This window comes from Eschscholzia californica, unplaced genomic scaffold (genome assembly GCF_041429995.1).
Source record: "Eschscholzia californica isolate CP2 unplaced genomic scaffold, dmEscCali1.0.p SCAF_1, whole genome shotgun sequence".
Classification (NCBI taxonomy): domain Eukaryota; kingdom Viridiplantae; phylum Streptophyta; class Magnoliopsida; order Ranunculales; family Papaveraceae; genus Eschscholzia; species Eschscholzia californica.
The window spans coordinates 11,522,546-11,530,469 of record NW_028238198.1 but is presented as its reverse complement, the minus strand read 5'-3'; the positions used below and the strand labels follow the sequence as shown (position 1 = coordinate 11,530,469).

Genomic DNA, 7,924 nt, shown 5'->3' with positions numbered 1-7,924 from the left:
GAAGATGCTCTAAGATACCTAAAATGTTCTTTCAACAACAAAAAAAAAAAAAAAAAGAAACCCAAAATGTAACCTTTTTTTTTTTGTTGGAGTAGATGAAAATGTGACAATCTCCTTTACCCAATAAGCATTTTATTATCACATTAATTTAGCAAGATGATAGATTATCTCAAGTATCCCATATATAAAAAGGAAACTTTGTCTGTTCACTCATTGGAAATGAAGATTTATTAATTAAACTTAACTTTGATGAGCTCATCAGACGATGGAGATGTCACTTGCTTCCTTTGATTTACTAAAACATTTTCCCGGTGCCATCCTTTCGAGGAACAGATGCGGCTATATCCAGTTTACGCGACTTCCTGATCGAATCCACCAACTGGTCTGCTTTGTCGAACAACCCAAGGAGCCGGCCCGTGTGTATGAAGAGGATCCTTCTCCCTTCCCACTAATTTGCTGGATTCTCATTGATGTCTTTCAACATTCTATAGGCAGCCTTTCCACTAAATAAAGCAAACATCAATCGAAATAATAATTAGAAACCAACTTCCAAAGGAAAATACCCATTTCTAATAGTATTAGATTCCATCTACAATTTTGAAGTGAAAGAATTAAGCAGACGTTCCTGTAAACAGGGTCAAGGACAACTCCTGTTGCTGCAGCAACTTCTTTGACAAAATTAAACTCATCAGAAGTACTCATGTCATAGCCAAGACCTTGAGCCTGTGAATGATAAACTCTGTGGACTAAATCTATTGCAAATGATAAAAAAAATATTAACGTGTTGGGCTCGAAAGGGTTGTCAGGTAGCACTTCAAAACCCCAACCTGACCCGTTGATTTCACCATGACAGGCGGTGAACCCTGCCTTCGAGTTTCTTGTACCCGTGGACAGATTCGGGTGTCCATAACAGGTTTCGGATTCTCAGATTTTTTTTCCAAGCCCTTCCAGGAACTAACCACATACACTCCTGATACACGATAATGTTCTCCCCTGTTTTAGGTCAATGAATTCATGCTCCGTCCGTCCTTTTATAGACGTCCTAAAATGTTTATTTAATTTTCTTTTATAATATTCATTGAAGTATTAATATGATGATAACTACCAATTTAGCTCCAATAAAAAGTTCTAATTGTTCTACGCTTCCACTTCTACCAACGTTATATTTATTGAAATAATATAATATTTAGGAAAATAGTATTATCTCTCCCAACAGATTCAAATAAATTGAAAGAGTACTACTTGGGAGTCCGTAAGGCGGAAATTGATAACATAAAATTGGGGTTTGCAGTGATTTTAAATTTCAACTTTATAAGAGATTACATTTACATGTTGATGTTTCCACATATAAGCATGATGGGAGAACCTCAAGTTTGCAAAAAGGAAGATTCTAAAAAAATGTCAAACACAAAAATTCTTAAAAATATATTGGAATTAAATGGTATATATTTTCGCCCTATGTCCAGATGTATAAACCGACTTGAACAATCCACCATATATATAAAATGCAACTTTGAACAATGTTCATATATAAAATGGAACTCTCTCTATTCATTTATTGGATATGAAGATTTATTAGTTCAACCTAATTTCGATTTGCTCACCAGACGGTTAAGCGATGAGATATCGCTTGCATCCTTTAGTTTATTTAAAACATTTTTCCACTGCCATCCTTTCGAGGAACAGATTCGGCTATATCCAGTTTACGCCACTTCCCAAACGAACCCGCCAACTGGTCTACTTTGTCAAACAACCCAAGGAGCCCGCCCGTGTGTATGAAGAGAATCCTTCTCCCTTCCCACTTTGCTGGATTCTCATTTATGTCTTTCAACATTCTATAAGCAGCTTTCCCACTAAATGAAGCAAACACCAATCGAAATACTAATTAAAAACTAAATGAAACATCAAAAGGAAAATACTCATTTCTAATATTAGATTCCATCTACAATTTCGAAGTGAAAGAATTAAGCTGACGTACCTGGAAACAGGATCAAGGACAACTCCTGTTGCTGCAGCAACTTCTTTGATAAAATTAAGCTCATCTGAAGTACTCATGGCGTACCCGAGACCTCTGGCCTGTGAACGATAAACTTTGTAGATTAGATCTATTGGAAACAATAAACAAAATAATTGCATTCTTTATCTTCAAACAGCGACGATAACTTTCCTACAAGATATAAATACTCAATTTCCATCTTTTACTTACCATAGTGTTAAGTTTGTGGCCATCCTACTCAAAACCAATTGGCAACGAGTGGAGAGGACTTATACTTTATATTCTTGGTTGCTAGTTACCCATTCTCCCATGTGGGACTATTCTCACACGCCCCCTCACGTGTGGGGTTCTTTGAGAGCCTATCACGTGTAGGCCTAGCTCTGATACCATGTTAAGTTTGTGGCCATCCACCTCAAAACCAATTGGCAATGAGTGGAGAGGACCTATGCTTTATATTCTTGGTTGCTAGTTACCCATTCTCCCATGTGGGACTATTCTCACACATAGTTCAGTGACTTTATGTAAAAGTTCGAAGCGACTAGTAGAATACAGAAATAAAAGAATAATAACCTAATCGCAAAAACTGCTTACATCATGAATATTAACTATATCACGACAATTAACATTTGCACCCACTCCATCGAGGAGGTCTTGAACATAGTTGTGGAAGTAATCAGGGGTATCACAAATAGAGAAGGAATGAACCTGCACTTTCAAGGACTCATCAATGAAGTTCATGATTTTACTCAACAGAATTGACAACGTACAGAACAAAAATCACTTACCTTCGCTTTCAAACTACTAAGTGCCGTTGCTAATGACAAACCAGCAGTACTTCCCCCACTACAACAAAAAAGGATTTGTTTTACTTTATCTTTCAGTACGATGACATAATAGAATGAAACATCCGCAGCGAAACACACGAAGAAGCATCATATTATATTATAATAGTCAGTGATGCTTTTCCTAGTTATCATAGTTTCCCTTCTTACGATTCATAAAAAGTTATTAAGGTTCCATTTAAGCATACTTAAATATCATAGTTCAAATTTATAGACTCGCATGTTAAAATCTTCTCTTTAGTCACCACAGCCCAACACGACTTCGATTATCTGATCTACTAAATCAGATATCGATCAAGGACATCAAATCCAAATCCAAGGATATACTCTATCTATAATTCTATATTCAAGTTGGCATACCATGTCATCGCTATGAAAAACATAAGACCAATCAACATTTCTTTGCAGTTTGAGCAAAATCCCGAGGGACTTTTCAGAGAAACTGGCTAGTAATGCATATCCTTACCAGTGGTAAGAGGCAAAATACAAGGCTAGCTAAAATAGTAGTTCATGTATGATTTTACCAATATGAGTTTTGACATTAATAGCAAAAGAGAAAGGAGAATGACCTGCCACATGCTACAACAATGTCATCAAATCTCTCTTTTTCATTCACAGTCTGAAGTTGCGCTTCAATCTCCCTAGCCGCTTCAATATAACCCCTGCAAAAATCATATAGTACCGAGAGTCAGTCAGGTGCAATTTTTTCTTCCTTTAGCGGAGGACACGATCTAACTTCTAGAGTAAGTATATAAGAACCAATATGTTCACTTGTGCAGTATCATCAAATATATTACAATAATTGAGGTCTAGTATCTTTAAGTTTTAAATAATTAGAGAAGTTAGAGGAGTTTTAAAAGAGAATGTTTGAGTGGCTATACAGGGAAGTGCGTGACATTTGCCTCGTGTGTTATTTCATTAAACCCCAGCAAGATTAACAGTTAGATTTTTGAGATATCAATGATTTTACAGTTTCTAATTTCAAAAGGGAGCATGGGACAGAGGCAAAGGAGAGTAGGAGACTACATGATCGATCATAAAAACAAGTTGCAGATGTAAAGTTAGTGATGTCTAGGTAACAGATTGCAACTCGGGGAAGAATACGACAACATTAATCATTTCTCACCAGGTCCCTAGGGAATCTGATCCACCAGCAGGAATTACATAAGGCTTCTTCCCTTCGCGTTCTAATCTCTCTTTGAGTAGATTAGTGAGAGCCTGGAATAAAGAAAGGATGATACAATTATTAGATTGGAGAAGAGCAACCAAGCAGATTACTTCAAAACTAGAAGCATCTAGTTGACAGCCAAGTTCTATTTTTACTTAACAGTGCAAACACCCAAAAAGATCTTGCAACTAGAAGTCTAGAACGACAGGCGATATAAGATGATTTGACATGGAAGAAATGGAAAACCTAGCAATACGTTAGTAGTATTTGGAAATAAAACACCTCAGAAGTGAAAAAAGTTGATTTACAAATGCAGCAGTAAATTGAAGCGTGCAGAGTCTCATGGAAATGATTGACAACAAACTTCTAAAAGAATAGGCAAATCTTGGCCAAACCCAAAATGTTACCTACTTATAAGTGAAATCAAGAGAGGATGAAACGGAAAGACATACCACACTCCCAATTTTCGCAAATTCTTCTTTTGAGACAAGTTCAATATTAGCTCCCACTAAACGCTCAACAAGTAGGTTACCAGTCAATCCAGGATCTTTATCCAATTCAGCCTAGAAAAATATTGAATTCGTCAGCAACCCCATTATTCCTATGTTACATGGACAATTTAGTTCAGTATTATTTTTTGACAAATGTAGTATTCGATGCGGCAGCCAGTAGGTACTTCTGTTGGGGGCCTTCAGGTTATTATGTGAGATTTTGTATGTGCATCTTGATACTTGAGTAGTATCACGTCAAACCCGAAACAAACCACTTTAGGTTAACGTCTTCTGTGTATGATGTAAGATAACTGCATGCAGCTGTATATGTACACACATGTCCTACGAAGTTGGACTTCTTAGTGTATGAACTATGAGAAGAAATTTGAATACTGTCATGATAAGATAAATATTAAAATACATTGATTTGCTCTTATCAACATCTAGAGTTTCCTTAATTACATGATCTCCGTGTATATTGTAACTTATTCAAGGATGTTTACGTACTCATAAATCCATAAATGAAGTCGCTCCTACTGAGTTCGGCATGAAATAGTTACCACATTTACATATACATTTTTTTCTAAGAAGTGGTGGGTTGACTCAGGCCTAGACCAACGAGGTTCAAATCCCGGTCTAAACTACTTAGATCATGTTTATATTTTGCCATTTTCTCAACTAATCCTGTCCAACAACAACCCATACCCGAATCCGAATCATACGCTCCTAAGCTATGACTTAAGTGATTGCTTATGCTAAATAATACTACATTGAAAAGTAAAATAAATAATAACCTTCGGTGTACGAAGTATAAGATGAGAATCGAGATTCAAGTACTTAGCAGCGACAGCAGTTGCTCGACAATGGTTGCTTTGTATGCCACCAATAGTTATAATGCAGTCTGCACCCTGTGCAATGGCTTCTGCCATTGTGAATTCCAGTTTCCTGACTTTGTTACCACTCAATTGCATTCCCAAGAGATCGTCACGCTACATTATCAAAAAATTTCTCTGTTAATAGTAATAAAAAAGATCAAACTTTCTGCAACTTGTCAAATCCGAACATATCCTTGAGCTATGATGTATACAATCAATCACCTTAAAATCGTCTCACCACCCTTTGGTGCAACGGTTAGACACCCCTCTTAAGCCCATGAGGTGGTGGGATGGAGTCTCGGTGGAAACAGTTTGCCACCAAGATTTATCACAGGTAATTTAGGCGATATATATAGTAAACAATATAATAAATTATTAAATTTGTCGGGTTTTATGCCTCTTTCATGTGGTCTGGTTTCATATTGCTTTGTTGAAAAAAATTATATACTTGAACAAAATTTTGATTATCATGAGTGACATATAAAGCATTTTCAGTTATGAAAACTAATTAATTTCTTTCTTTTTATTCATTTTCATCGCCACCTTCACTGTCTGACAATCCATTCTCCCCGGCAAACACCATTATTACCGACAACAATCACATCATAATCATATTCTTCAATCTTCATCCTCTTCTTCAACTTCTCACCACAAACCCCTTGTCTCTCTCTCTATCAAATCCTCCCTTGTTAAATGTTAATACACTAGTATGCCCTGCTTCTTTAGGATTCCTCCCATCTCGTTATCATGCAATATTCTTGGTTGACTTGCCGACACAGACAAGGAGAAGCAATCATCTACCGGCAGTCCCAACCGGGTCACAAAACCCTAATTTGTTTTTTTTAACAAAAAGGAAGGAAAAGGAGAAAAAAAGAGAGGAGATGATGGGTTGGTGGCTGAAGATTAGAAGGGGATGATGAAGATTGAAGATTATAAACATGATAGTTGTCCCATATAAAATGGGGAGTAAGATATAAAAAAATAAGTATTTGTAAATAGGATGGTGCGGACCAGTCTTTTGGGCTGTTAGTGATACTGTCCGCTTTGACAAACCTGAATTTCACGATTTTAAAATGTCTCACTCGAGACGGGTGTTTAAACTCTTAAGAGGAGCACCACGCTCCGTCCCACCAGTCCACCACGATATGAGATTGCTTTACAACAATAAGCACCATTCTCTAGTGAGACCTTTTAAAACCGTGAGGCCGTGAGGCTCAAGTGTGCCAAAACAGACAGTATCACTAGCAGTCCAAGAGACTAGTCTGCACCATCCTATAACAGAATTTAATTTTGTATCTTTCAGTTTCGTTGTCTGGAAATAAATTTACATACACCCACTTATTGTTGTCCACGTAAAAATTTTGATTGTCCATGTATTGGCGGCCAATACAAAATAGTAAAAGCAATATCTAATTTACCTTGATAAAAACTTCAACATTTTTGGGCAAATTGGGTAAATCCCATTTGTGTATAGGAGTAGGTACCTGAAAATAAAAACTCTCACAATTATCATATATAAAATCTAATCCATTGAAAGCCCACTAATTAAAAGCTTATTAGAAGTTAATGAGAGAGAGAGAGAGATTACATGAGCAAGAGAGATGACATGAGAAGGAAGTGGATTGAGATGCTGAGCCCATGAAGGAGGATGATATGGTTTCTTGCTGAGAAAGCCGAATGTCTGATTGGGTACTTCACCTTCCATTAGGGATCAAGTAATAGTTCTCTGATGGAAGTTTAAGTGGTTTCTGATGGAGTCAACTGAAAATGGGCAGAGAAGAACTGATGATTATGATGATAAACCAAGAAGCATTGACTTTTGAAAGTGTAACCCCACATGAGGGTCTTTTAAAAAAAATCCATACAGGAGGATACTTAGCTTGTGTTTGATAGACTTTTTCTCAGGGAAAAAGAAACGGAAAAATCTCTCTAAAATTTAAGGATTATTTTGCAAAAGGGTCATAGATAAATATCGAGTTTTGCGAAAGGGGCATGACCTTTTATTTTTTTGCAAAGGGGTCGTGGACTAAGTGTTGACCAGTTAAGTTCTAACACCGTTAAATTTTAATACCGTTAATTTAACTCCATTACTTAAAAATATATTATTACATTTAAGAAATTTATACGATTTTGTCACTAAGTTCGCAAATGTGGAAAATTCATTCATCCACCTTGAGAAATATTATTTTTCCACATTTTCTAGCTTTACACATTTAAATAATAAATTTCATAATATAATAAATAATGAATAAGTTATAAAAAAAAATTTTACTCGACATAACCATGAGATAGAAAATCTAAAAGCACATGAAAATAACCCTAAACTTTACTCTGTCTACTCAAGTTAAAGAGTTAGAAAGTAAAAGGAATTTAAGAAGTGTGATGAGGATCTGTAAAAAAAAAAAATTATTTAAAAAAAAAACAGAAAACTGACAAAAGAAAACTTAAGCTCTCCTCTCGTCGGCACAAAGTTACATCTACATAACGACGATGTAGATGTAACATTTACGTAACAACACAAAGTGTGATGAGGAATAGTGTCCACCGGATTC

General features: G+C 36.1%; 1 protein-coding gene across 3 annotated transcripts; it reads right to left on the bottom strand.

The window, feature by feature from the left end:
• Positions 1 to 412: 412 nt before the first annotated feature.
• LOC147564119 (D-cysteine desulfhydrase 1, mitochondrial-like) lies at positions 413 to 7,278 on the bottom strand. Of its 3 annotated transcripts, XM_086643456.1 has the most exons (11): positions 6,961 to 7,189; positions 6,791 to 6,856; positions 5,292 to 5,486; positions 4,459 to 4,569; positions 3,965 to 4,056; positions 3,408 to 3,500; positions 2,782 to 2,839; positions 2,588 to 2,701; positions 1,979 to 2,076; positions 1,605 to 1,853; positions 413 to 503 (listed from the first exon to the last, which is right to left on the bottom strand). In XM_086643456.1, exons 1-10 carry the CDS (start codon positions 7,075 to 7,077, stop codon positions 1,649 to 1,651), a joined length of 1,149 nt encoding a protein of 382 aa, XP_086499582.1. In that variant the 5' UTR covers positions 7,078 to 7,189; the 3' UTR covers positions 413 to 503; positions 1,605 to 1,648. The 3 variants fall into 3 exon arrangements, with proteins under 3 accessions (XP_086499582.1, XP_086499575.1, XP_086499591.1); XM_086643449.1 differs by lacking the exon at positions 413 to 503 and having other exon boundaries at positions 1,420 to 1,853; positions 6,961 to 7,278; XM_086643465.1 differs by lacking the exons at positions 413 to 503; positions 6,791 to 6,856; positions 6,961 to 7,189 and adding an exon at positions 5,595 to 6,333 and having other exon boundaries at positions 1,420 to 1,853.
• Positions 7,279 to 7,924: the final 646 nt, after the last annotated feature.